Genomic DNA, 27,971 nt, shown 5'->3' on the forward strand with positions numbered 1-27,971 from the left:
TCACTGCGGGACGGTGTTCGGTTTATTCCAGGGTAAGTGGGTGCCCATGGGGGAGCAGTGAGGATGGCCAAGGTCACCTGGTGGCAGGGTGCCCAGGGTGGCTGCAGGTTGTACACAGCCTTGATGGGCCTAAGTTTCTGGTCACTTGGGAAGCGCCACCTTTTGCCCTGGCCCTGCGGAGTCAGTCACTGACGTAGCAGTTTTCGTAATTCACAGGGCTCAGTGATGGGCATTGAGCAGGCTTGATTCTCACACACATATGCAGTGGCCCGGTCTTCTAGCCGTCGCAGGGTACTCAGGAAGGGCAGCTGGCGGGACAGGAAGCTTGAGGGGTCCCCATCAGCCAGAATCAGCACCTGGAGCAGTGGCAGAGCAGAGAGGGTCACCTGGAGGAAAATGCTGGGACACTACAGAGCCCATGGTGGAGATGACCTCTCCTCAATCCTTCAAGGCAGATATTGGGGAACTAAGGAGAGGCAGCAAGGGCAACTCAAGGGAGGCAGGGGTGGGGCTGGGCTCATAGGGATACACACCTTGTTAGGCACAAAGGTGGAGTGGACACACTGCAGCAGAGCCTTTGTGTCCTTGGCCTGGGGGTCTCCACAGATCACAATCTGGCCAGAATAAAAAGGTCATTCCAGTGTTAGATGAGGGAGGAGCTGAACCCCAGACCTACCAGGGTTTCCAGATCCTCCCTTCGCACCACCCTTTCTCTCTAAGAGGAATGGAGACTCAGCTACCAGGAGGCCACACTGGATTTAATGCTTTGCAAGTGGAGACACAGACCCCAGGAGAATACAGTGACAATGCCATGCACAATGGTAGAGACACAAACATGGGGACACATACCCAAAAGACTCGATACAGTGGGAGACACGTATCACAGAGACACATCCACAGGGAGATGGTACTCACGTATATACATAGCAGATACCCATACAGGGGAAGATGCCATACGTACAAACCCCACCTCTCTCTCTCTCTCTCTCTCTCTCTCTCTCTCTCTCTCTCTCTCACGCACACACACACACACAACAGAGCAAACATGTAACACAAGCAGGCACACCTGAAGACGGGGGTACACATGCAGATAGGCAAATGCACACTGCCAACACTCACAAGCGTGCCCACGCCCAGAAAGGCAGGCACATGCACACACAGACACGCTCCCCAGGGTTGCACACACATGGCAACACCACACATGGGGTCAGAGCCTTACAGAGAACACTTCACCAGCAACCAGGGACCCATATTTAGTCCCTGCCTCCTGCACCCATACTCTGAAGGCCAGAGACAGGCACTCACATGGGCATGTGCCCAGGCCACAGGCCATCTCCTCAGATGCACACCCGCCTACAGGCACCTCCACTGCAGAGCAGGGACCTGCCTCAAGGGCACTTGCCGGGGACAGTCCCAGGATCCCTATCCCATACTTTCTTCCCTGTTGCAACCCGGCTCCCCTCCTACCCAGGTCCCAGCCAGAGGAACAGCACCCCCACCTGCTTGAGGGTCTGCTGGTGAGCTGAGAGGGCTCGGACCATCTCAGGCAATGCCACGGGGACCCGGCGCATACGCTCTGAGAAGGCGGTCAATAGACACACACACTTGTCCATCCAGTCCTTGTGGCCGGTGAAGCCGTGCAGCCGGAGCAGGTTGTGAGCCGACACAGAGTTGGCACTGGGCTCCGCACCATCCTGGTCTGCAGGGCAGAGGGAGGCAGGGGTTGGAGGCAAGAAAGGGTCACTGGGTCTCAGGATCCTGCCCCAGACTAATTCCGGGGCCACGGGGGAGGGGATGGAGGAAGACATCTCCTCCCTGCTCTAGCAGTGGTTGGTACATGGCTCTCTCATGGCACCTTCAACTCCTCTTGCTGGCCGGCCAGTCTCCAGGCCCCGTCTCACTGCTGATACCTCTGTCCACCACCCAGCTGCTCAAGCCAGAGTGGCCACACCCTTCCTGTCTCTCACCCCCCACTTCTAATCTGAGTCCTGCCAGGGCTGCAGCCACAATACATGCCACTTTGCCACTTCTCTCCATCCCAAGCTCAACCCTTAGTTGAGCCTTCGCCAATGCCTGCATGCACTGAACACCATGAATGGTCTCCTAACTGGTCACTTGTTTCCCCTACCTCCATCCCTTCTTCACCATCAGAGTGACTTCCTTAAGCAGGTCTCCTGAGCCTTTCCCTCCTTTTCCTGCAGGCCCCAGTGCCCTCCTTTCATGCAGGCCCTGTCCTCTGTCCTCCAGGGCCCGGGCTTCCCCCTTGGGGTCTCTCAGACTCTTCCCTCTGTCTGAACAATCTCCACAGTTCTTCTGTGACCCCATAGTCCCTACTCCTGCCTCCCAGGCCTGGTTCAATCTGATCTCCCCTCAGGCTGAGCTGGATCTCCTCCTCTTGGTTCTCTCCTGAGGCCATTTCATTTATTCAGTAAACATTTACTGAGCACCTACTACAACTTGCCAGGATTGCACTGGACCCTGGGGATAAGTCCTGCTCTTTGAGAGACCATTAACAACAGACAAGACATGGGGGCAGCCACATGGTATAGGGCTCCTACTTCTTTGCAGCCCTCATCACAACTTTAACTACATGTGGCGAGTGCATTATTGCCTTATTTCTGTTTATTAGCTGTCTTCTACTACACTGTAAGCTTCCTGAAAGTAGGGACCACGTCAGCCTCATTCCAGGTATGAATCCCTGGATGCCAGTGACCATTGAGCACCTAGATAAATCTTTCCATCAACCCTGTGAGTCAGTACCAGCATTAATATCCTTTTACATATAAAGAGAGGCCAGGGATTGGGGTTGTAGCTCAGTGGTAGAGTGCTTGCCTAACATGTGTGAGGTACTGAATTTGATCCCTAGCACCACATAAAAATAAACAAAAAAGGTATTGTGTCCACCTACAACTAAAAATTAGAGAAGGGGGGGCAGCATGGTGGCACATGCCTATAATCTCAGTGACTTGGGAGGCTGAGACAGAAGGATGGCAAGTTCAAGGCCAGCCTCAGCAACTTAGTCAAGCCCTAAGCAATTTAGCAAGATCCTGTTCTCAAAATAAAAATAAATAAAAGGGCTAGGGATGTAAAGTGCCCCTGGGTTCAATCCCCAGTACCAAAAAATAAAAAATAAAAAAATAAAGAAAGAAACAGGTTCCCACGATTGTAAGGAGCAGAGAACAGAGATGTGAGGCCAGCCCATACCAGCTCCTCACCACCACCCTGAACTATGCTTTGTGCAGGGAAAGCCAAACCCAGCTGGGTGCAGGACCCCAGGCCAACCCACACCCACACTGACCATCTTTCAGACGTAGGGGCAGGCCAGACCCCAGCTCAGCCTCGCTGCAGAAGTAGCCGCCTCCCCTGGAGTCCCAGAAGAGCCTGTCTTGTGTGTCCTGTAGCCGTAGAGCCCACTCAAGCCATGAGCTCTCCTGTGAGGCTTCATACAGGTCCAGCAGGCCCCGTACCACGAAGGTGTAGTCCTCCAGGAAGCCCCAGCAGGGCGGGTTGCTGGGGACACAGGCAACAGGGGAGAGGCTAGTGAAGGCCGGGGGCTTTCACAGAGGGGACATTTCTCATGTGTTCCTTCATTTAATCCTCAAAATCCAGCTATCTGGTGTCTGCCACTAGCCCATTTCCCAGAGGAGTAAATGGACCCAGGGAAGTTAGGAGCTCATAGTGAGGCCTCATCCAGAGGAAGGGCAGAGAGGGGCTAGGAATACATAAGGAAGATGAGCCCTCCCAGCCTGCCTGGTCCCCCACCTGTGCTCCACAGTCCCCCCATTGCCAGCATAGCAGGTGCGCTTCAGGCGGCCACTGGCCACATCAAACATGTGCCGCTTAAGGAACTTGGCACAGTTGGTGGCATAGTTGATCAGCTTGTCTATGCCCAAGACAGCCCCAGTCACAGCGAAGCCAGACACCATCAGGCCTGGTGGGAGAAGAAAGGGTGTAAAAGATGAGGCCAGAGCTCTCCAGGGAGGTCCCCACCACACCCCAGGCTCTGACCCAACACCAGTTAGAGCTGGCCTCCTGGCCCCTGTAAGGTGACCCTGGGCAGGTCACTTCCACTCTCTAAGCCTCGAATGAACACATTTGCAAATTAAGGATAATAAATCTAATAAAAGAAGAATCCGCAGTTTTAAGGGTGCCTGACAGACAGGGGAACTTGGTGAGGGGAATTCTACAAACAGGATTGGGCCTCAGACAGGACTGCCCCACCATTCCAGGCAGCCAGCATCTTGCTGTCCAGGTGTGGCTTTGGCCGGTGTTTCCGGGCCTGGAAGAGCTTCTCCAGCCCCGTGGTGAGCAAGGTCCGCACAGCTTCCACATCCAAGCCAAAGCGGGCAGCAGTCAGCTCCAGAGAATACCTAACAGTCAACACGTTCTGGCCCTGCAGCTCCCCGTTGGGGTCCTGAGGAAAATGGCCTTATCAGAGGGAGCCCACATACCCAGCAGGTCTTAGGCCCGCTCCTGTGTTCCCAAGAAGTCTTCACCTGACTGGGGCTGATATTGCCAGCCTCTGTGAGTCCATAGTGTTTCATGAGAAGCTGGCCTGAGGTCAGAGGCTCAGTGGCACCCTGTACAGGGTCTGGGAGGAGCTGCTGGATCTCTTTCACTGTCCACACATAGAAGGCACCCTCTTTGGGCTGCGAGCCCCGCTCTGGGGGTGAATCTGCATCCTCTGCGCTGTAGAAGCCTCCAGACTGTGAAAAGAGAAGAGTTGGCTGGGTCCCACAGCCTGAAGGGCAATGGAGGCCCCAAACCTCTCCTACAGCCAGGCCCACCTTCCTCTGGATACATACCCGGTGGTTCAGACTCCGGGATACATACTGCAGGATGCCTTTAGCAACCTCAGAATAGAATTCATCACCAGAAATCTGGGGAGGGAGGAGGCTGTCAGTAGAGGCCATTGGGGTGGCCCAGGTACATAGGGGTGATATTCTCCCGGGAAATTGGGAGAGGGGAGCCGGGTAGTAGGAATTAAGAGTTGAAACTAAGAGTGATGGACCACGCCTGTAATCCCAGCTACTTAGAAGCCTGAGGCAAGAGGACCTGAAGATCGAGGCCAGCCTCAGCCACTTAGTGAGACCCTGTCTCAAAACTTAAAAAATTAAAATGGCTGAGGATACAGCTCAGAGGTACGGTGCCTCTGAGTTCAATTTCTAGTACTGCGAGAAAAGAAAGAAAGGAAGGGAGAAAGGAAGAAAGAAAAAGAAAAACAGAAAAAAATGAAAGAAGAGCCACAGTACTAGGAAGGCCTTGGGAGAGGCAGCCAGGGTTAGGACTAGGCAAGGGGGTCACCTGGAAGGCCTGTGAATAGGCCACGGCGAGCTGTGCCTGGTCATACAGCATCTTCTCAAAGTGAGGGACGTGCCACTGGCGGTCCGTGGAGTAGCGGTGGAAGCCCTGTACCAGGTGAGAGATGCAGGGCTGGAGGCTGATCCCAGCCACCGCCTCCCACTGCTCCTCCAGGGAATGCCCTGCTGCCCCTCACCTGGCCCACATGGTCCCGGATGCCCCCATTGGCCATCATTTTCAGGGTGTGCAAGGCCATCTGCTGGGGCCGAGAGCCATCCTGGGTTAGACGGTGAGTGAGCCAGTAGGAGAACAGGAAGTTCAGGATCACTGTGGGGGTGGCAAGAACAGGTGAGTGAGAGAATGATGGAGTGTGGATAGTCAAGAGGCCTCTGGCCAGGCTGAGGTCAGGAGGTCAACAGTCAACCCAGAAGAGTTCACTTGACAGGCAGGCCATCTCTGGAAAGCCTGAGAGTCAGGAGGTCAATGGGCAACCCAAAGGACACAAGGTCATCACCTGAGCTGGAGAATAGAATATCATTGGCCATAGTGGACCAGGGAAGTTACAGACCAGACCAGTAACATTGCCCAGGGTCATTGACCAGGTTGGAAGATCGTTATGTAGGTCAGGGTCAGAATGTCATCATTAAGAGCAGGTATCAAGTCTCCTGGCCAGTTGGGAGGACAGAAGGCTAATGACTATGCCAGGAAGCAGAAGACCATTGACCAGGACAGGAAGCACAAGACCAGGTCTGGGGTAAGGAGGGCTTGAGGAATGCTGACCTGGAGTGGGAAACTTGGGGGCCTCAGCAAAACCACCGTACTCCTCATCATAGCCCTCATCCAGCTGCTGGAAGCAGCGGGTATTCATGGTGGCGGCAGAGGGTGGCAGCTGGCGGTCACCCATGCTGATCTCCGAACGGGCCAGCAGGGCTGTTGTAACACGTTGGCTATTTTCTAGCAGGGTGTTCTTATTCTGCTTCCACTGTGGGAGGAGAGGGCACACCTGGAGGTCAGCATGGAGCTCGGGGTTCCTTGACCTGGGCTGGAGTACCTCCCTCCTGGATGCACACCTACCTGATCCCGTATTCTCATCAACACTGTGCGGAAGCCAACTCGGGTCAGGCCATCCTCAGGGGGGAAATAGGTGCCCCCCACAAAGGGCTGGAGGTTGGGAGTCAGCCACACATTCATGGGCCAGCCCCCACCACTGCTGGTGGCCTGTGGAGAGAGCATCAGGGTCAGGGGAACTGCTGTGAACAAGTGACAGGATTTTTCCCACTGGAAAACAGCTCACCTGCACAAACGTCATGAACACCTTGTCCACGTCGGGCCGCTCTTCCCGGTCTACCTTCACACTGATGAAGTCCTCACTGAGCAGGCGGCCAATCTCCTCGTTCTGGAAGGACTCCTCCTCCATCATGTGGCACCAGTGGCAGGTAGAGTACCCCACTGGAATGCAAATGGGGCAGCAAAGATGGGACAGAGCAGCCCAGGGGCCCCACCTAGACCAGAAGCTGATCTCTAGACCCCTGGGAGCCCGTAAGGCCCACAGGACCTTTCCCCTACTGACCAACCCTTCCCCCCACACAGCCCTCCCCATTTCAGAGAAGGTGGGCACATTACCTGAGAGGAAGATTGGCTTGTTTTCTTTCCTGGCCTTGTCAAAGGCTTCCTGTCCCCAGGGGTACCTAGGTCCAGCAGGGTGTGGCATCAATCAGCAGCCCTGGGGGTTGGGGGGGGGGTCTGGGGCCCCAGCTGCTTCAAGGAGAGCACTGGAAAGGTACTTACCAGTCCACAGGATTGTAGGCATGTTGTAGAAGGTATGGTGACTTCTCATTGATCAGGCGGTTGGGGGCTTTCTGGGGTGTGGCTGGGGGGCAGCTGGGACGACTTCCCTTCCCTCCGGCAGGCATGGGCACTGAACTATTGACTGTAGCACTACGGTCCTTGTCCCGGGAGGAGCTACCCCTGGTATGGGCAGATGGGTCACACAGGTCAAGGCCTGCCCCACTTGTGCCCATGCCCACCTCCCCCCATATCCCACCCAGCTTTCCTTCGAACCCCAAAGAACCCCAACTCCCAGCCCCACACACCTTTCTGAACCACGGGGGAGACGGTGGCCTTTGTGCTCCCCCTTAAGTTTTTTGGGGGGTGAGGAGAGGTGGCTCATTGGGCGCTCCCTGCCAGGTTAGTCTCCCCCAACCTCTCAAGACCTGGTGGTGGGAAGGATGACTGTGAGGTCAGGGCGAGTCACAACGGGCAGAATGGTCCTTCCAACACCATTCTGTCCCCCTAACAGGGCCCCTCCCAAGGGTGGTTTACACTGGGCGGGGGAGGGGTCCTCTGGCATACATGGGGGCATGAACTGGGTAGAAAGGTACAGCTGCTGGTGGCTGCTCTAGGAGTGGCTGGACCACACATAAACAGGGTCAGGGACTGAGCCAGGTGATGGGAAACCAGAGGAAAACAGTCCAGAGGACTCCTTACTCAAAATCCACCACTGGGCAGCCCAATGGGCCAGGTCCTGTGTCAGACCCGGAGGACACCCAGGGAATCAGAAACACCCCATCTGAAGGAGTTCAGCCTAGGAGAGTGATGCTGGGGGCAGACCTAATAATGGACAGGCCCCACATCAGTATAGGGCAGTGACGGGTCACAATATGTTACTGAAGAAGGGCCCTAGTCCAGCACTGGGCTCAAGGAGGGCTTCTTGGTGGTAGCCTCAGATTAGTCCCCCCAGGAGCCAGCCCCATAAGTGGAGGGGGTTGGGGAGAGACGGAGGCCCTTTCTGCCAGTGCAGGTCTCAGGACCCTTCTGCAGGGCCAGGTGTCCAAGTCAGATCAGAGGCAGGTGGGGTGCGGGGAGCACCAGGCATGCGGGGCTGGCCCGAGCAGGCACTATGGACCCAGAGCCAGGGAGACCGGCCACCGGCGCCGCAGGTGCAGGGCGCACCCCAGCGGCCCGCTCGTACCTGCGGCTCGCGGTGAGACCCAGCCTGGCGCGGGGCAGCCGGAGGCTGCGGCCCATCCAGGCCCGCGCCCCCAGCATGGCTGCTCCGAGAGAAACCCAGCGGCAGGCTGCGAGGGGCGGGCCTGACGCCCTCAGAGCCGCGGGCGGGTCTTCGCCCGGACTCGGAGCTGAGTGTCTGGTCTCTGAGCGTCGCCATGTGGCCGAGAGGAGGATTGCAAACCGGTGCAGCCCGGGCTTTAGAGCCTGGGGTCCATCCCTAAAAACTGCTTTGGCTTGAGTAACCCTGCCAGCCAGAAGACGACTCTCACGGATATGGGGTGCCAGGGCCATGGGATCTCAGAGCCTCAGCTAATTTGACCTTTTTTTGAGAAATGAGACTCTAGCTGAAGGCATGTCTTGTCCAGCTCTATCCAGCTAGCAAGTCTGGTTCAGTCTCTCCAACTTCAGGTCCTGCTCAAATCCTACCCACTCCAGGAACATTTTCCTGAATAATAACACTGAGCCAATTTTATGTTGTATAGTATGCTTTATACACATGCATTGAGCCAGTATGCAGTAAGTGTCCAAGTGTCCAGTTCCTGCCACTCTGCCAGATACCGAATAGAGGGTGGACAGAGACAAGCCTGTTCCCTTGGTTTTACTCACAGACAGTTGAGAGACAGAGGCCAGTCAGACAGCCACACAAATGAATATTCAACCACCCACTGTGTGCATAATATAACAAGGTACTTGATCTGGTGGAAGGGATAAGAAGGGAAGGTTTCCCTGAGGAAATTACATTTGTGCAGTAGCCATAGAGAACAAGAGGAAAGAAATTTAAGGGCGTACAGGCCTGGGGGCAGGGCGCTGGAGAAGTAGGCCGAAGGAACAGCATAGGCAAAGGCCCCCACATGTCACAGTGAGTCAGGGATAAGGAACTGCAGGTCAGAAAGCAAGGGGAAGATAGGTCATAAATGAGGCTTGGAGGTTGGGGAGGAGGGCAGGGACCAGGTCTTGGAGGAACTTGTGAGAAGAGGAGTTTTGATGAGAGCAGGAGGTAGCTGTTGGAGGGCTTCAGTCAGGAGAATGACCCAGTTGGGTTTGCATTTGGGGAAGATCTTGCTGGCTGCTCAGTGGAGAATGGATCAGAAAGAGGCAAGAGAGGAAGCAGCAGTGATTGGGAGGCCAAAGCAGCAAGACAGGGAGATGGAAGGGTTGTCACAAGGCGGGGGTGTAGCTGCAGAGAAAAGGCAGGGCTGGGGGCCTAGGCACGATTATCAGGACTGGCCCAGTGGAAGAAGAAGGTGTCAAGCATGATTGGCACTTTGGATCTGTTGTTTGAGGTGCCTTTGAGATGAACACAAGGAGATGGAGGTGACAAGGCTTGGAGCACAGAGGGGAAGCTGTTGGGAGAGAGGAATGAGGGTTTCTCCAGGGAGAAGTCCCCCAGCGGAGACTGCATTAGAAGCAGAAAGAAGGCTCAGTTCTTGACTCCATAAGCCTGAAAAAGTCACAGACATGAAATGGCCAGAGTGCAAGCTCACAGAGGGGAGTCTCAGAAGCAAAAGGACTGGGGATTACAAGAAGGAAGGTACAGGAATTGGGAATCCATCCAGGATAGACCAGAAAAATCCCTGGGTTGGTGTGGTGACCATCATCCAATGATACCAGGCTGAGAGCAGGCAGCAACTGGAGAGCATTGAGGGAGGGCAGAGAGGAGAAATGGAGGGATACCCTGGACACTCAACGTGAGAAGAAAGATACTTTGGGGATGAAGCTAATAAGAACACATATTGATGGGAAGAATTTGGTTGAGAGAAAGCCATTGAAGCTATGGAGGAGAGAAGAGATCCTTAATACTGAGCAGTTCTGAGAGTGGGGGACTGGCAGGTGGAGATGCTCCAGAGGACATCCTCCAGCTGGGAGGAGTGAGATCAGGAAGCCTGGAGGAAACTGGGACGGTGACAAGTCCCTAAGGGTGCTAATGGGTCAGGGAAGCTGAGAGGTCAAGAGGCTGTGAGGTCATCCTCCTGGATAAGGTGTTGAGGTTGGATCTGGGTGGGGTCAAGTGAGCCAAGAGGGAAGCATCCTGAGAATGAGGAGGAGTGGCAGCCACAGGCAGGAAGGAGGCAGGGCAGCACCACAGTGCCAGTCTCCAGGAGGAGGGTCTCACAAGGAGGAAGATGTCCCAGAAGTAGTTACCGGAAGCAAGGCAACTGAACTATTTTTCCCTGGAGACATAATAGCCCCTCTTGGAGTCTCCAGGGGAGAGTTAATTTAGGTGGGAGAGGCACAGAGATGGATCTGGGACCAAGGAAGATAGAACCTTCCCAGTTTGGGTGCAGCAGAAGATAGATGGGGGCTGGGCTGTGTGTGCTGCCTGGAAAAGCCAGGGACGAGGGGCAGGGATCATTGTCATGGTCAGTGCGTGAAGAGGATGGACCCCTGGCTCTTGTTTATTTGTTTGTTGAAAAAGTCATAGATATGAAATGGCCAGAGTGCAAGCTCACAGAGGGGCGTCTCAGAAACAAAAGGACTGGGGATTGCAAGAAGTTCAGTCCACAGTTCTGTTTGTTGGCAGAACTGTGGATTGAAGCTGGGACCCCAAGCATGTTTGGCAAGTGCTCTCCCCCTGAGCTGCACCCCTCCCTCCCAGCCCAAAGAAGGAACTCTTGACCCCATTTGACAAGTAGGGAAATCGAGGCACAGGCAAAGAGAGGTGAAGTAATTTTACTCAAGGTCAGACAGCATAACCACCTATTAAGAGATTATTATCATTAAGTTCAAACTTGGGAGCAGAGTTTTAAACCCTGTCTGTCTGACTTCTAAGTAAGTGCTCTTGTCCATCTGGTCTGCAACAGTGGGACTCCCTCCCTCCACACAAACAAAGCAACCCACCCCAGGAGGACAGTGGCATCACACACCCCCACCATCAACAACTTGGATATTTCTTGGGAGGGCTATGGAAGGCTGTTTGCTCTCAGTACCTTAAAAGGGGAAGGGGCTAACAGCAGGCTGGCTTGCAGGGCCACCCCTAAGCACTGAGGACACACCAGTGTCCAGTGATCCAGTGATCACGAAGCATTGAGTGAAAGTAAAAGTGGCCGTGATGGCTCCCAGGATGAGTACCAGGCCTTGTCCCACTCTTGGTTTCTAAAACCCTTCACGAACCTGCAGTAGGAGCCGACTCCCACTGATAAAGGGAAGTTTCTTGTCAGCCTTGGTGGTGGGGGCAGGCTCAGAGCTGGATTTAAGATGACCCAGTAAACATAGGAACATGAGTGCTCCTGACCTGGCTTTGCTGCAGCTGCGTCACATCCCTCCCACCCCACACACACCTTTTGTCTGCTCTGCTGTACTCTGAGCTCCTGCAGGTTGTGAGCTCAGCAATTCTTGGATTCCTCCCAGGACAGCCCAACACTTTGTCCACAACAGTCAGTCAATATTTGCTGAATTAAATCTGGGGCCCAGTCTGGGAGCTCCTGGATGAGGAGCCAGACTGTCTGATGACTTTGAATCTCATCTCCTCACAGCCCTTGATTTGTGACTTTGAACATGCCACTTAACCTCTCTGATTCTCAATTTTCTCACCTATAAAATGGGAGCTGCTGCAAGAGAGACCTGTGCAACTGCACTTGGGAGGACCATGCACTTGGTTTGATGCTCTGCTGTTCCTGTATTGAAATTCTTAACCCAATTTTGAAGAGGGTACCCTGCATTTTCTTTCTTTTGTGGGAGTGGGAAGTAGTGGGGATGGAATCCAGGGCACTTTACCATTGAGCTATAGCCCAAGTCCTTTTTAAATTTTTTTTTACTTTGAGGCTAGGTCTAAGTTGCTGAGGGCCCACTGAATTTGCCCAGGCTATACATGAACTTGGAATCTGCCTGCCTGAGCCTCCAGAATTGCTGGGATTATAGGCGTGTGCCACCACATCTGGCAGCATTTTCATTTTGCAGTGGACCCTGCAGATTCTGTAGCTGTCCTGAATGGGAGTGACAATATTCCCTGTCTCCCAGAGTTGCAATGATTAAAAGAAATGTTCTGCCTAAAGTGCTTAGCACATTAACAAGTGCCCAGTAAATGGGAACAAACGCCTACCGTCCCCTATTAGATCATCCCCAGTGCTTGCTGATATGCGATGAATAAATGAAATGACCATGACCGAATGAGTGACAGCCTGGGAACATCTGGAAGCAAAGGTGCCAGGCCAACAGGAGATGAGGCTGTGGATGGAGGTTTGAGAGGAGTTAGTTGTAAGGGAAATGGGACCGTTTCGTGCCCTAGATTGTAGAGCAGTAGTTTCCTCCACAGCCAGTGATGATCCCTCCTGTAGTCCAGACCCCAGTGCCACACCCCACAAGAAGTCCCCTTGGTAGTAAGAGCTGAGCCCGTGGGTTCCAGTCTTTATTGTTGGGGTGTGGTCTAGCCACCTCCGCCCCCAAAAACGTCCTCAGTCTCCAACTTCAGGAGTGCACCTTCCGCCTTGCCCCGCGAGGCTGGGATCGGTGCTTGACCAGCACTGCCGCCCGGCCCAAGGTCACGAGGGGGCGTGGCCTCGCGCTCAGGCTGGGGCGTCGCTCAGAGGAAGGGGTTGGTGCCAGTCTGCGGGCCCGGGTGCAGCGGCCCAGCCGAGGCGGAGGTGGGCAGCAGCGGCTGCGGCAGGCTGGCAGGCGGTGGGGCGAAGGCTCCAGCCTGTGGGAAGACGCTGACGGAGGCGGGAAGGGTCATGCCGACCGGCACGCTGCTGAGCGGGAGGGGCAGGGAGGCACTGTAGGTCATGGAGCCCAGGGGCGCCCCGGTAGGCCCGCCGACCGGCAGGCCCAGTGCAGGTGACCCGGTGCGCAGCTGGTTCAGGGTCGGCCTGCCCTGCTCACCGAACGGGTTAGTGGGGGACGGAGCGCTGAGTCCTGCGAACAAGAGAGGGCGCAGGAATGGGCGGCGAGATCGGGGTCTTAGAGCCAGGGAAGAGGAAGACAGCAGCTGGGCAGCAGCTGGGCTCTGCTAGGAGGGCAGGAGAGAGCAAGGCTCCTGGTATTGAGGGACTCGGGGGTGCCCTACCTGTCAGGAAGGGATTCCGGGTCTTCGCAGCCTGTGGCACCTTGACCAATGAGTCAAGGTTGACCAAGGAAGAGGCCGAGGGGCCCAGGAAGGACTCTGGGGTACGGCAGGTGCGGGTCTCCTGTCCAGGCTGGGTTAATGCTTCTCCTAGTACATCCAAGTCAAAGGCATCTGGCTCCTTGGTGCTATTTTGCTTGGAAGTGGGACTAGGGTCTCCAAACAGGTCCAACTCTGAAAGGTACATGATAGAGCTTGTTGGTGGGAGACAGATTGGCCACTGAGGTGAAGGGAAGAGGGCAGGAACCCCATCTGCTGGGCCACTCATTCCCAAAGCCTCCGTATCTCTTGGCCTCCTGCTCACCCACAGGACTGCTGGGCTTCCCTGAGGGCAAGGCCTGCCCCTCCAGACCCTCCTTGGTTTTTGTGGATTCTGGAGGTTTGGCAAATAGGTCGAAGTTCGAGGTACCACCTAGAACTAGACAAGGAGAAAGAGGGAGATGAGTTGGCATAAAGGGCAGGCACTGGTCTGACCCCTTTCCTGGGAAGTGGCCCTCTTAGCACAGTACCTGCTGGCACCAGAGGGAGGGGGACCCAGAAGACCCTCTGCCCTCCGCTTACCAGGTGTGTCAGAAGACTCCATGGAGGCCCCCCAAGGATCAGCTCCAGTGCTGGGGAGTTTGTGGTGGGGAGACTTTGGTGCCCAGGGGTCTGTGGTGGGGAGTCCGGCAGGCAGCACTGGGGTCCTGCCCCAGGGCTCAGAGGAGGAGAGGGTAGGAAGCAAGTCCCAAGGCTGGCTTCGGGACAGAGGATTTCCTGAGGGGACTGGAGACCAGAGGTCTGCAGAAGGTCCCCAGGAAGAGCCACTGGGTTCTGTGTTCGGCCTGAGACCTAGAATGGGAATAGCACAGGTGTAAGCCCAGACCCCCAGCTCCCAGAATCCCTCGTGCAGGGCCTCTCCCAGTTACACAGCCCAAGTGGGAGGTATGGGAGCCACTTGACAGGTGGAAGGCTGCCTCAGGAGCAGCCAGAAGCTGGAGTCCAGGTTAGTTATCCCAGGCCTCTGGACCCCCAGGCATGGGCAATGTTGGCCACCTTCCCATTCAGGGCTGGAATGGCGAGAGGGCAGCAAGAGAACCTCTACTGAGATTCACATCACTGGGGGTTCTTTCACCATAAAAGCCAGGTCACAGAGGCAGCTGTGACTGGGGGAGGTGAGTGATTTGCCCCAGCTAATGTGGGGAAGTGGTTGACCATAGTGGCTGGGAAGGAAGGGGCTTTCTGGGACCAGCCTAGGAGCCTCTTGCAGGCCTGCATACCCACCTGGGATGTCCCATGGGTCAGCAGAGCAGTGTGTGGAGGGTGGGGCTGTGGCAGGTGCAAAGATGTCAGCCAAGTCCAGGATGGAGGACTGTGGAGGGGAGAGGCAGCTTGGACGTAGGCAGGGCCCAGAGGGAGGGCAGGCCCTGACCTGCCAGCCTAACTCGAACTCATTCCCTCCTTTATTCATTCCACAAACATCTCTTAATGATCCCTCACCTCTGTACAGCTTCCAGTTTATAAAATGTTTCCTCATCCATTGACTGCCCACTTTCATAACAACCCTGTGAGGAAGGTAAAGCAGGTGATGTACCCACTTTACAGATGAGCCAGTTCAAGCCCAAAGAGAGGAAATGGTTTGCCTGAAGTTACACAGCCAGGGAGAGGCAGCGCTGGGATAGAATTCAGGCCAGCAGAAAGAGGCCATAAGAGCAGAGATGATTTTTTTTTTTAAACAAACCTACCTCCATAGGTCAGTGTCCAAGAGAAACTGACCACAATGAATGTGGGCAGAAAGGGGACAGAGACACCCCACGGGCAGCCTGAATAGCTTTGGAGGGTGGTCTTGCTCTCAGAAACCATGTACTCCCCCACCCACCCCTGCCAGGCTGCCCAAGATGTCTTCAGCACCATGTGCCAGAACCAGCCCCTAGTCGTGATCCACAGTATCCCGTGATTCTACAATATCAGGATCAAAGAACTTGCTGTGTAGAAGGGGAAACCAAGGCCTAGACAGTGATATTCTCCAAGTCATAAAGTAAGTGGCAGCAAATCCAAGAATCTTGGTCAGGATCTTGTCACATCCCATTTTGCTATCAGCTCAAGTCTAGACCACACGTATGGGACCAGGGGCTGTTACATGCTGCCACCCCCATTTTCCTTTAATAAATATTTAAGTAGTACTTACTATACACCAAGCACTGTTCTACGCTCTACAAATACCAACTCAATTACCTCCAGGCCTGCTGGCCTACGCACTCCACTTGCTCCCTACCTGACTGGTTTTCAGCTTCTCTTCCTCCTTTTTCTCTTCTCTTCCTGGTTCTGTGTCCCCCCGATGGCGATGGTGAACCACAGCCCCTACACCATTGGCCACGGGGGAGTCATCTCCCCGCCAGGACCTAACCTCCTGCAGAAGGTACAGAGGCAGGAGGAACATGAGCAGTTCAAGCTGAACTTGAGGGGACCTGTGCGCCCAGCCTGGGGTCAAGGAGAGAGCGGGGTGGGAGGCACCAAGTTAGAGCAGCAGAGAAGCCGGTTAGTGCCCATAGCACCTCCACCAGCACCGCACTGGGGCACCTGCAGCCCAGGCCCAGGCGGCTCAGCCCACTCACTACCTTCTGGTGCTCTTGCTGGCTCAGGCGCAGAGCCAGCTGCAGCTGTAGGTCCTCGTCCCTGTGGGAGGCTGGGGGTACTGGCTGCAGGGAAGAAGATGGGTGAACTTGACTCAGCACTCCCCACCCTTGGCCAGAGGGCCAGCATAGCTTTGCCCAGGAAGCAGGGATGGAGACAGAAATGGCCACCATAAATGGGGCAGGCAGTGAGGATGTGGCTTAAGGATCAGGAAGCTGGGTCTTTCTCTTCTGGTGGCCTGAGTGCTCCCCTAGCACCACCATGTGTGCCCAGCTGCTTCTTACCTGGTCTGCCTGCATCCGCAGAGGTTATGGCAGAGTTGATATCAAAGGTACTATCACTGTCCTCCCTAAAGGACAGCTGATGGGGGAGCAGCAATCCCAGTGTTTTCAAGGATGTCTGTCAGCACGCTCCCCTCCCCCATCACAAGGCCCTTCATGCATACTGTATACCCCAACCACACGTCACACTCCCAGGTCCAACCAGAGAGGACTGAAGTCCAAGAGGAGTCCTGCCTGAAACAAACCCAGGGACACAGGCCCTGCACTGTCCTTGAGAGAGGAGTAGGGCTTGAGGCCCAGGGTGGGAAACCCGAGTCATGGAGCACCAGGCCTCTCTCCTCCCTCTGCGGCTGGCCCCGGACAACTGAGGTCTCACCTTCTCAGCCTCCTCTCGGCTCATGGCCAGTGCTAGCTGCAGCTGCAGCTCCTCTTCTCCTGACGTCTGGGGCCGCGCTTGCTCCAGGTCCGAGGCATAGCGGGGGGACGAAGAGGCAGCTGCAACAACCATCATGGCCTCTATGACCACACTAGTACCCACAGGGCCACAGTACCCACACTCCTCTGCCTGCTGAGAAGCTGAGGATCAGATAGGGAAATTGAGGCAAAAAAACAACTCTCAAGGGCTCCAGTGAGCCAGGTGTTTTACTGGGCACTTCCTGTAGATTCCCCATTCCACCCAGGAAGTGCAGATGCCAGTGCCACCTGAGCAGATGGGCAGACACCTCAGAGGGTGTCTGGCCAGGATCCTGAAGCAGGACTTGAGCTCAGGTCCCCTGACTCCTGCTCTTGGACTCTTCCAGCTGGACCCCACTGTGCTTGGAGCCAAGAAGAGTGGGAAGGCAGGAACTTCCAATATAACAAAGTCACAGCCAAAGCTCTCAGCAATGAAAGCAGGGCCATTCTAAGCCACATCAGGTAGTGCATACCTATAATCCCAGCTACTCAGGAGGCCAAGGCAAGAGAATTGCAAGTTTGAGGACAGCCTTGCAATTTAGTGAAACTCTGTCTCAAAATAAAAAGGGCTGGGGATGCAGCTCAGAGGTGGAGCTTACCTAGGTTCAGTCCCCCATCCCCAGCCTCCAAAAAAAGGAGGGCTATTCCAGAGTTCCTCAGATCAGCCTTCACTGCTGGGGGAAGCATTCAGGAACTGCACAGCAACTGCCCCTATTTTTAAGGGCAGTGCCCTCAAGAGAGAGAGTTAAGAGGAATGCCACATGTCTGGTTGAGGGCCTTTTTTTGTTTTGTTTTGTCTTGTTCTTGTTTTGTTTTGCTTTGTTTTTAAACAGATCAAACAACAGAAGTTATCCCCATCTTACAGATAAGGAAACTGAAGTTCAAAGAGTTGGTTATCCAGGTCACACAGCTTGGAAGGGGCACAATAGATGGTATCTGACCCCAGTCTGTGCAACCACCATGCCATCCTAGCGATGGTTAATTAATAAATTGAATGGCAAATGTATAATAACATTATATTTGAGCTAACTTGAGCAGTGCTTGCTATGTGGGGGCATTATATCTTGCACATTACACTCCTTATCTTGCTGGTCCTCATAACATCCCTCCAAGATAAATACTATTCACCATGGTTCACGGTTGCAAAGCCAAGGTTGGACTCTGGCCACCTCCCTGTCCCAGCCACACTCTCGGGGCTCACTCACAGGTGTAGGAGGATGGAGAACCCCGCTCACCGCGGCGGCTGAAGCCCAGCTGCCCGCTGCCGATGCCTGCGCCCTCCAGGGCCATGCGCTCCTTGGTCTTAAGGGCATGAGTTCGCTCCTGCCGCAGGCGCTCCTCGTCCTTGAGCAGGGCCATCACCTGCTTGACCTTCTCGCGCACGTTGACGCCCTGGTCCTTGCCATCGCGGTCGATGTACTGGAAGTCTTTGAGCGTCTGGATGGTGTAGAGGTTCTCGCGGCACTGGTGCGCCACGCGCTCGGAGCCAGTCTTGAGCAGATAGTCCAGCAGCGTCAGCGCCTTGTACACGTGCCGCCAGTTCTTGCCACTGTCGTTGAGCCGACGCCACAGCATGCCCATGACCTCGGCGAAGGCCACCGTGTTGAAGGTCAGGTCGGCGATCTCCGACATAAGGGAGCTGGGTGGACCCCAGGGGTCATTGCTAGTAGCCTCGCGCACTTTGATCTCCGCCTCGGAGTAATTGTGCACGATGTTCTTCACTTGGCGGCGGAGCGCAGAGGTCGTCATGGCTGGAGACTTGGAGGTGGGCGGCCCCCGCCCCCGTTGGAGGTGGAGGGCCGAGGTCCACCGTCGTGAGGTCACGGTCTTGAAGGGCGAGCCGCCGTGCTCTCAGCAGGGCGGCTGTGTCCTTGGGTCCCACATGGGGCTGAGGAAGAGAAGGTCTGGAATTCAGGATCAGTGCTCCCCTCCCAAGGGTCACTCAGCACTGACAAAGGCCTAGCCAGAGTGTTCCAGCTGGTGGGAACAGCCGTCAGTGGACACTCACTTTTATTTTTCTTATTTTACTTATTATTCAGCAGGTATTTGTAGCTTGGCATACCCATCTACACAACCACACCAGAGATGCCATGATAACTATCTCCACTCATGCATGGGGATAGTGAGACTCAGAGAGGAATTCCATGGCTTGTCCAAAATCACAGAGCTGCTAAGTGGGGGGCCAGGAGGACCCAGAGTGGCCTCAGCGAGGACCTTAACATGACTGCTGTGATGCCCACTCCCTTGCCTCGCTCCTGATTGGCTCCCTCTGAGGAGGATCTTGCTCACAGCTTTCCTGCCTTCTTTGTTCACTCTCCTCTTTTCCTCCTATGCTGATTTTTATAGTTTGATTCATTCAGCACCTGGTTCCTGGGACCTTCCCTGGGTCAGGCCCTACACCAAACTCAGTGTGTTGGTTCACCCACATTTGGTTGTAAGGGTATAGATGATCACAGTCCAGTGCAGGCATGCACAGAAGCACAGAAGATGCATGCAAGGAAAATCTGAGGAGACTTCTTGGAGGAGGTGGTGGCTGAGCCAAGATCCGGGACCCAAAGGGAAGGAGGAGAAGAAGCTGAAGGGGGAACCAGAGAGAAGGCAAAGGAAAGGAGCTTGTAGGGGTAGCTGTGTCTCTCAGAGACCTAGCCACCACTACCCCCTGCCACCCCCAGAGGCCAGAGAGGGGATGTGACCTGCTCACATCACATGGTGTGTGGTTGGAGGGCTTGGGGCTGACATCTACATTTCCATAAGATTAATCTGGTACTTATTGTCACTGTTACTAAATTGGTAATTAATGAATCTGAATATTTTACTATCTCAGTTCCATTTTCTCAGCCAAAATAGAAGTTCCCTGAAGGCAGGGACAATTCAGGCTTTCAAACTCCCAAGGCCCTGGGTACATAGAAGACCTCTAATAGCAAAGCACAGGGAGGAACAGGGCTAGCCTTCCTCTCTTGCCCCAGCCTCAGGGCCAGGCCCAAGACAGAAAAATTCTCTCAAGGCTCTATCAGAAACCAAAGAGGAACCTCTCTGCCACCTCCCTTCCTCTGGCACTGGTACAGGGACAAGGCACATGCACTGGCTGAGCTTGTAGAACCTCCGCTTCCCCCATGACATCCTGATAGCCATGGAGATCACACCTCCCAACATCACCCTCCACCCCAGCCTGGCTGTGTGTCAACTGGTCCCCAGATTGCCAAAGACAGGACTCAGAAGGCTGTCCTGCTCCCAGGGCCCTCAAAGCCACTCTCCTTCCATCCCAGTGCTGAGCTCAGTCCAAAACACCCCACAGGCCTTGGCAAGTCCTGTCAGGGCCCAGGTGCCTCAGAGGGCATGGCCCCGAGGATCTGATCCTGTGGGAGTCAGGAAAGAAGAAGTGTGGCTGGCCCAAAGTGCTGCCTACCTTCTGTCTGTCTTTCTGTCCAGCTGGTAGTAGGCCTTCTGTGGGGATGCTATGGCCTCAACTTGTTTAACTCCTGCCCTCCCCCTTGCTAGTGACTCAGACCTGTCTTTACCTCCCCAAAGGGCGGGGCAGGCCAGCAGTGGCAGAGTCAAGATGGGAAATAATTGTGCACAGAAGCTGGCCCCAGTGCATGCCCCTCCCTGCTGGCCAATGGAACTAGCAGAACCAGTCTGGTATCCTGATTCCACCAGAGCCCTACCTGGGCCTGGCTGCTCCAGCCTTTCTTCCGGTCTTAGTGGGAGGGGGACCTCCTGGTGTGGCCGGGCAACCCTGCCTGGACTTTTCTTCTAGGAGGAAGGTGGGCATCTCTGCACACCTCTGCAGGAACTGGGGTGGGAGAGGGGCCAGAAACAAAGGGAGGTGCCTTGACCTCCTCCCCCTAGAGTTTGAGGGGACAAGGTAGGGAAGAAGAGAGGGCAGAGTGAAGGCAAGGGAGTCCGGAGGGGGGAGGAAAGGCAGTCAGGAGGAGCAGCTGGGAGCCCTGCCAGCCGAGTTACAAGCAAAGGGTTTTATCGAACACAATATGCCCAGGAATAAAAGGGAGTGAAACAGAAACCCCGCTGCCGATAAGGCAGCGGCAGCCCCAGGCAGCTTGTATGGAATTACTGCAGTGACCTTGAGCCAGACCCTGTCAGGTGGAGGGAAGGACACTGAGAAGCCAGGACTTGGGAGGCCAATTCAGATGGGGCAGGAGGCAGGAGGGGACAGGTAGAGGGGGCGAGTAGGCTGGGCTGGGACGGCAGGGAGGGTAGGGGTCTATACACGACTCAGGAGAATTAGGGGGCTGGGGCTTCTCTTCTCAGGGTCTGCAGGATGGGAATGGGGAGAGACCTGGAGAGAGTCCCAAAAGTCAGCACTGTGTAAGCAGATGGCATCCCCAGAGTGGGGTTCAGAGAGATGGGCAGAACCTAGATCTGTCCAGTCACATGCACAAGTTTGCTCAAGTCCGCATGTGCCCCTCCAGCCAGCAGCCCCTCCCCATCCTCTACTCCCCTCGGTCCATCGTGAACACGGGAGGAGTGGCAGGACCTTTCTTTTGCTGGAGGGACAGGAGAGTGATGCTAGCCCTAAGCTTCTGTTGGTTCTGTCAGCTCTGGGGCAGCTGTGTGCTGGGGGCACTGGAGTGGGCTGAGGGTCACCCTGGGGCTAGACGTGCAGCAGGAACCGAGGAAGAAGGACCAGCAGAGATGTGCCAGAATTTGTGAGGAGTGCCACCAAAGATGCTAGATGCCACCAAAGACATTAATCCCGGGATGGAGAGGGAGACCCTGAGTCTTTCCCGGGGGTGACTCGGAGGGGCAGAGGACACAGGTAAGAAGCCTTCAAGTCCACTACAGCCCAGCCCTGTCCTTTCTAGCACCTGGGAAAGAGACCAAGCCCCAAGCCCACTCTGCCCCACCTGTCATGGAGGGCTCTTCTGCTGCCAGGGAGGGAGCTTACCTCCAGTGCGGGCTCCCTCAGCCCCAGCCCGAGCAGCCTCTGCAGTGACCCTCTGACCAGCAAGGCAGGGGGATGGCACAGCCTTGGGAGTGGCTCCAGAGCCATCCACCATGGACCCTCGACCCCAAGACCCACCCTCTCCCAGGAGGCACAGACCCCTCAGAAGGGTGATGGCAGGGTCCCCCAATAGGCTGCGGCTCTGCCTCTTGCCCGTTTGCCTCCTAGACTCTGGCCAGCGCGCAGCACTCAGGAGGAAAGTTGCTCGGCTGGCCGGGCAGGTCTGCCTCAGCAGTAACAGGACACAGGAGGACGCAGGGCAGGCGGTGTGTTAACCCCTTCCTGCTGCCTCCAGGAGGGCGGGGCATTCGGAGACAGTCCTGCCTGCTGGTGATCCCCCAGGGTGCGGATCTGGAGCCTGGGACCCAACCCATCCCACAGTGAGTTAACCCTTCCCTTACCTCCTCAACAGGAAACAGGGGTGGGGGCTTCCCAACACCCCCACCACACCACACCTCTCCTCCTCTAGAGGACATTAAAGCGGAGGGCAGGACCATTCCCTGGGACTGTCCCCTTGTGGGCTTCTAGCCGGCTTCCCCAGCCACCCTGAGGGGCTTCAGGACTCTCCAACTGGGAAGAAAGCACCCTGCCCTCTCTGAACCTCCTTCTCTCAGGTCTCAACTGGAGGGTGCTGGAGGCCCATGAGGTCATTATCAGAAACACCAAATGTGAATACGAGGGGCTTTGAGCCACTCCTGAGCCTCCCACCCACACCTGTCTTGCCCCATCAGCACATCAGACCACAAGCCCCTCTGCCACAGTTCAGAGAGTGATGCTCCAATCTCAGGAGCCTGTGGCCCACTCCACACAGGAGCCCTGCCCACATGGGTGCCACCCTTAGAAAACCCTGTGGTGCTGGGTCTGATCAGGGACCTCAGCTCACTTCACATTCCTCTATACAGGGAAGGTAGTGTGAAGTCAGGCCAGCTGCTTTAACATAAAGCGGGGAGAAAACAGATTCCAGAATCTCTGGCTGAAGACAAAGGGGTCTGCCCTCCAGGGTCTAGAAGGTGTGGTAGTGTCTTCTTGGGGACTGGACTCTGAGGCCAGCTGAAGTGGGAGATCTCAAGGAGCCAGGTCCCATGGGCTCTGCTTCTCCTAGTCTCACACTTTGTCAAACTTGGTGATGACACTTTGGAAGACCTGGCTCCAAGAAGCATGATCCTTTTTAGAACCAAGACAGACTGGAGCAGGAACTACGAAAGTGACGCTATCTGTCCTGTCACCTGATTTCATTCCTTGTCCTGCTACCAACTTGCGCTTCTGTTCATGCTCTCTATATCACCTCCCGGGTGGGGATGGCTCCAGGAGCAGGGCAGAGGGGAATCCGGGGGCAGGTGGGCCATGGGAACACCTGGGCCATGAGCTGACCTCACTGAGATCCAACACCAAGACACAGATGCACAGGGGAAGTGGTAGAATCTGAAAGGGTTCTTTATTAACTTATCAGCCAGTTTCCCAGGAGGATACATGGGCCCGAGAGTCAGCTGCAGAGATGCAAAGATTCCTCAACGTTCTTTATGGGGCTGAGCTCGTCAGCCAAGATCATCAGGTCAGTCACTAGGACATTCAGCAGTTCAAAGACCTGGAAGAACAGGACCAGGACAGATGTCACAGGCAAGGGCTTGCTCTGTGGAGACCTGACAGAAAGGTAGCTATTAGTCAAGAGATGCTAGAAGAGATGGAGAGAGGAGGACCAAGTTCAAGAGTTTCTATAGAATTTCTGTTTTTTGCAAACAATTTTATTTTTCAGACCTACTCTGGGAGGTAATCCTGCCCTGGGGGCTCTGGGAGCCTACAGATGTTAAAAGGGCAACTCCAGAGAGCCCAGGGAGCAGCACCCATTAGCCCCTCAAGGGTGGGGTTGGGCTCAGTCTCAATTCCACTCCTACCTCCCCGGAGGCCAATTTGTCTTCCTGTAAGATCATAGATGCCGATACTGAAAGGCGTCCAAGACTGTCCCCTACTAGGCTGGACCACACAAGCCTAAGCAATTTGATTTTTAATATCAAAGAGCTAAGGAAGAGTTTGCCCCATGAGTTCTCAGAGCCCTTTAATTCCTTTCTAGACCCCATCGATCATCAGAAATCTCAGTAACGTCACCAGCAGCAATTCTGATCAAATGAGATCCGGAGTGTTACTACAGTGCACAGTGATGTAAGCCTCACTCCCAACTGTCCACATCAGAGGAAGAGAAAGCACCACTACAGACTCGCTGACACAGCCAGCTGGCTTTGTGGCCGTCCCTTCCAAGCAACAATAACAAAAAAGAAAACAACCTAGAACCTAGGACCCACTGCTTAAAAACAGATCACGATGAAGGCTTTCCTGTGGATGTACCCTTGCTACAGTGTGAATGTGACCTGTCCCCTCTGAAATTTGATTCCCAGTGTAAAGGTGTTGAGATTGGTGGGACTTAAGTCACTAGACTCCACCCTCGAGAAGCATAATGTCTTCAGGAGCATGAGAGTTCTAAGCCCAATATGGCGGTGCCTGTGATCCCAACTGCCTAGAAGACTGAGGCAGGAGGATCACAAGTTGGAGGCCAGCCTCAGCAACTTAGGAAGACCCTGTCTCAATTTTTTTTTTTTTTTTTTTAATAAAAGGGGCTATGGATGCAGCTCAGTGGTAGAATGCTTGCCTAGTGTGAGCAAAAGCCCTGGGTTTAATTCCCAGTACTGGGGGGTGGGTGAGCTCTCTTGGGACTGGATTAGTTATAAATGAGACACCTGTGTTTTGCCCTCTTGCCCTTTGGCTTTCCACCATGAGTTGAAGCAGCAAGGCCCTTGCTGGCACCAGGTTCTTAGACTGCCCAGTCTTCAGACTGTGAATCAAAAATGAACCTTTTTCTTTGTAAGTCACCCAGTCTGTGGCACTTTGTTATAGCAATAGAGAGACAAAGATGATCCTGTGTAGTTTTCTCCCAAGGAACCTGTCTGCCAGGGTGCACATAAAGGCAGCGGTAGAAGTGGCAGAAAGAGAAGTGCTTCCTTGTTCTCCGTTCCCTTGGAGTCTGTTTCCTGACAGCAGCCAGAAGGACCTTCTAAAGCCTAAGCCATACCATGTTGCTCCTCCATTCAAGATACTGTGTGATTTCTCAGTCTCTCAGAGAAAATCCTGAGTCCTCCCAATAGGCAACAAAGTCCCATGTGGCCACCCCATGTGCCTGCCAGTGGCCTACTCCGCTGGCCTGCTCCCTCCAATGCAAGAGTTGCTTCCTCTGCCTAGGACACATTTCTAGCTACCCTTCACCCTTCTTCAAGCCTTTCTATGGTGTCACCTTCTCAGGGAGGCCCCTGCCCCTGGCCGACCCCGATTCGTGGTCTTTGTCACAGTGCTCATCTCCTGACATGCATGCATGAGGGCAGCCTTACACTCTAGGATGCCCCTCATGAGGCAGCTCTGCCTCCATCACTGATGGAGCAGGAGCTCATTTGGGGAATGAATGGAATGAATGACGCAGGGGGAGGGAGGTGTGGGGGAGGGGAGGCTGGCTACTGGGCTCCTCCCTTCACCTCTGTGTGCATCCTCAGCATATATTTCTCCTTGACCAGGGGATCTATGGGTTCGTGGGAAGGAACGGTGCTGTCAGGGGCAGGGTCGTCGGAGGAAAGCCTGTCCCGACTTGAAGATTTCAGTATTTTCTTGTCATCCTTTGCCTTCTGCTTCTTGCTGTTGATGCGGTCCTGCTTGGAGAAATGGACACACACACACACACACACACAGCCTTCAGGAGCTCCCAAGGCAGGACAGATACCTTTTCCACAGCAGCTCCCTGGGAGCTGGGCCTTTTGCTGGAGAGACCTCCAGGTTCCTGCTGCCCCTTGAACGCCCTCCCCAGACCCCAGACCATGTCCCACATGCCTCTTTCCCTGCCATCCTGGCTCCTTTTTTGTCCTCTTTGTCTCTGATTCCAAGTTGCTTCTTTTCCTGTATTGCTCCTTTCCGGCCTTCTGTCTGCTTCCCAATTTTTCCAGCTGTCGTCTTCACTTCCGTGATGGGAGGTGATTTTCGATCTAAGGGGAGTGAGTGGAAGAGCATGTAGCAGGCCCCCTGCGGTCTAGCTGGCACCACAGGCCTGTGAGGGGGCTGGGAATGAGATGGAAAAGCAAAGGGTGAGGCTTTGAACCCTCTTCTCAGAGGCTTGGAGAGAATTCCCACAGGTTGAGAGCAGAGGCGGGCACCACTTCCCTGAGCTCCTTTATTCAGGCATGTGACCTTGTGGTACAAGATTGTGGGGCAGGGGCAGAAGGCCTAGATTCTAGCCCCAGCTCCACTATGCTCCATGTATGGCCACAGACAGGTCATTTAAATTTTGGGGACTTTTCCTGCAAACTTGGGGGACTTGAATGAAGGTGATCATTAAGGTAGCTTCTAAGCCCCAAATCCTGGCAGCAGACAGAGGATACCATATGCCCACTCCATGGCCCAACCTAGCAGAGTGCCCACCACAGGGGTACAAATAGCCAAGGTACAACTGCTGTCTGGGTAGAGTGCTGGGGAAGACCACTTGGTGCTGCTCAGTGTCTGACCTTGCTCTTCTGGAACATCCAAATAGATAGTCTCCTTCTCAGGCAGGCCTAGCAGAACCCTTAGCCACAGGGAGTGGTTCACCAGGCTGTCAATTACATCTCGCCACAGCTGCAAACTAGAGGGCAAGATGTGTTGGAGAAAAACCACCACTCCCCACTTGTCCTTGAATCTGCAGAGGCTTAGGTGACTCCCTTCAAAGACCTTAGTGCCAAGAACTACCATGGAAATGCCATGCCACCAAGCAGATGGCATCCTCACCAAGATTGTGCCAGTGCTCAGATGGGAGTCTGGCTTCCCTGGGGCAGCAGCCAAGAAAAGATGGCCCAGGACTGGGGTTGGAGGCCTCCCTGAATCCCGTCCTACTTTAGCATCTAAACTACAGTTTGGGGCTACAGTTAGGCTTGGGTCCATCCCACTGGAGGGGCTGAGCCTTGCAAGAGTTTTTTAGCATGAGACTCCTGGGGCTGTATTCTGAGAGCCTTACAAAAGGCCCCCAAGCCCACCCAAGCAGCTGCCAGGCAAGAGAGAAGTGAAGCTTTTACTGGGATCTCCTTTTTTCATTCTTCTACTCATTGAGAAGGAACAAGAGAAGGAGGAGGAGGACAAGGCAAGGTATGCACCCTGCAGCACCTGCTCCCCAGGGAGCAGAGGCAGCTGTGGAGCTGCTGTGGCAGGTCCTAGAACATCCTTCAGCAATCTGAATTCAAGGGATGTTCAGCCCCTTCAGTCCAGGAACTCCCTGACAAATGTCACCAAGGGAAGGAGAAAAGGGACATGGGGAGGGGGGGCTACCACAGCTGGTGCAGGAGGTTGGACTGCAATGGCTTCTGCTCCTGGCACAGCTCCAAGGCTGCCTTGTTGAGGCTGATCAGGGCATCCTCTTTCTGGTGGTCTTCTGGGAGCTTCATCACTGCCTGGTGAGGGGCATAAGCACCATGGGCAACTGTTCTGCCCTGGCACAATGGGGGTCCCTGTGTCATCTAGTGATGAGACAGGTGGCTGAAGAATCAGGAGCCGTGAACTCTAAGGTGCCTTTTGTGGCACCTGGAACCTCCCCCAGAAATCTGTCATGAACCCCTTCTCTGAGGTTTGCCAGGTCACCGAAGGAGCCCTTCCTACACCAAAGCTTCCTGAGGATCCCAGGGAAAAAAGCTGAGTCAAAAGATCACTTTTTCTGGGCCCTCGGGAAGGTTCACTCACTGCCCATGAGGTGATGGAGCTAACTGGTTTGGGGCAAGGAGCAGTGTGCCCAGCTGTCCAGGGCCATTCTCCCCTAATCCTTTCCAGGTCTCAGACACACCTTTCTGAATTCCTTCAGGCAGAGGTTCCACTCAGTCAGGGGGACACCTGGCAGCTCACAAGGGCTCCTGGTGCTATCCACCTCTGGGATCTCCACCAGGATCTCCTCCATGATGCTCTTCCTCTGTGAAATCTTGGTCCCCACTCTAGTCTTCTGGAACGTGGAGTAATCTTGAAAGTTGCCCTGGGCCTCATTCTCATGCCGGGATAGTTGAGGCTCCCTGACTGGGTTCCTGAAGTTTGTCATGTTGTCCACATTCGACGACGCCTTCTCCAGATGGGCAGATGGGGTCACTGGCACCCTGGGGCTCAGGTGCTCTTCCTCACCTGGCCGGGCCTCCTCAGACTTGGCAGACAGGATCCTGCACTGGTTCCACAGTTGATGCAGGTTTTGTACCACACGGTGCTGGTAATACAGCTGCAGGAGAGAAGCCGGATGACAGCAGAGAGTGAGTGGCTGAAG

General features: G+C 54.8%; 3 protein-coding genes and 1 long non-coding RNA gene across 14 annotated transcripts in view; 1 reads left to right on the plus strand and 3 right to left on the minus strand.

Moving 5' to 3' along the window:
• Spata20 (spermatogenesis associated 20) lies at positions 1-8,406 on the minus strand. Of its 3 annotated transcripts, XM_046420385.1 has the most exons (17): positions 8,273-8,385; positions 7,395-7,514; positions 7,090-7,269; positions 6,925-6,989; positions 6,596-6,750; positions 6,376-6,519; positions 6,082-6,283; positions 5,498-5,628; positions 5,305-5,409; positions 4,806-4,880; positions 4,497-4,706; positions 4,222-4,414; positions 3,763-3,931; positions 3,299-3,510; positions 1,500-1,699; positions 534-614; positions 1-356 (listed from the first exon to the last, which is right to left on the minus strand). In XM_046420385.1, exons 2-17 carry the CDS (start codon positions 7,469-7,471, stop codon positions 186-188), a joined length of 2,370 nt encoding a protein of 789 aa, XP_046276341.1. In that variant the 5' UTR covers positions 7,472-7,514; positions 8,273-8,385; the 3' UTR covers positions 1-185. The 3 variants fall into 3 exon arrangements, with proteins under 3 accessions (XP_046276341.1, XP_046276342.1, XP_058427505.1); XM_046420386.2 differs by lacking the exon at positions 7,395-7,514 and having other exon boundaries at positions 8,273-8,406; XM_058571522.1 differs by lacking the exon at positions 8,273-8,385 and having other exon boundaries at positions 7,395-8,137.
• Positions 5,883-24,533, plus strand: LOC124076465 (uncharacterized). The gene is made up of 6 exons (XR_009224568.1): positions 5,883-6,055; positions 6,591-6,737; positions 17,547-20,477; positions 21,271-21,490; positions 21,845-22,056; positions 23,745-24,533. It is a non-coding gene; the product is annotated as an uncharacterized LOC124076465 (long non-coding RNA).
• On the minus strand, positions 12,643-21,886 carry Epn3 (epsin 3). 5 transcript variants are annotated; one of them, XM_046420388.2, is made up of 11 exons: positions 21,620-21,886; positions 19,140-19,288; positions 17,919-18,601; positions 16,637-16,755; positions 15,964-16,044; positions 15,621-15,755; positions 14,630-14,717; positions 13,928-14,197; positions 13,671-13,784; positions 13,310-13,540; positions 12,643-13,158 (listed from the first exon to the last, which is right to left on the minus strand). In XM_046420388.2, exons 3-11 carry the CDS (start codon positions 18,460-18,462, stop codon positions 12,830-12,832), a joined length of 1,911 nt encoding a protein of 636 aa, XP_046276344.1. In that variant the 5' UTR covers positions 18,463-18,601; positions 19,140-19,288; positions 21,620-21,886; the 3' UTR covers positions 12,643-12,829. The 5 variants fall into 5 exon arrangements, with proteins under 5 accessions (XP_046276344.1, XP_046276346.1, XP_046276343.1 ...); XM_046420390.2 differs by lacking the exon at positions 19,140-19,288 and having other exon boundaries at positions 17,949-18,601; positions 21,620-21,885; XM_046420387.2 differs by lacking the exon at positions 19,140-19,288 and having other exon boundaries at positions 21,620-21,885.
• The window catches only part of Mycbpap (MYCBP associated protein), a 21,137-nt gene continuing 16,255 nt past the window's right edge, over positions 23,090-27,971 (minus strand). For 4 of the 5 annotated variants that reach the window (XM_046420383.2, XM_058571520.1, XM_046420382.2 and 1 more), the window contains 6 exons: positions 27,510-27,926; positions 27,002-27,123; positions 26,209-26,324; positions 25,541-25,692; positions 25,192-25,362; positions 23,090-23,261 (listed from right to left, as the gene is read on the minus strand). In XM_046420383.2, the coding sequence (XP_046276339.1) occupies positions 23,160-23,261; positions 25,192-25,362; positions 25,541-25,692; positions 26,209-26,324; positions 27,002-27,123; positions 27,510-27,926 (1,080 nt within the window). In that variant the 3' untranslated portion in view covers positions 23,090-23,159. Of the gene's footprint in view, positions 23,262-25,191; positions 25,363-25,540; positions 25,693-26,208; positions 26,325-27,001; positions 27,124-27,509; positions 27,927-27,971 lie in introns of those variants that run through there. The other variant, XM_046420384.2, reaches the window with a different exon arrangement.

The sequence above is a fragment of the Marmota monax genome, unplaced genomic scaffold (genome assembly GCF_021218885.2).
Source record: "Marmota monax isolate L192 unplaced genomic scaffold, Marmota_monax_Labrador192_F-V1.1 WCK01_AAM20220418_F8-fsc00064, whole genome shotgun sequence".
NCBI lineage: Eukaryota > Metazoa > Chordata > Mammalia > Rodentia > Sciuridae > Marmota > Marmota monax.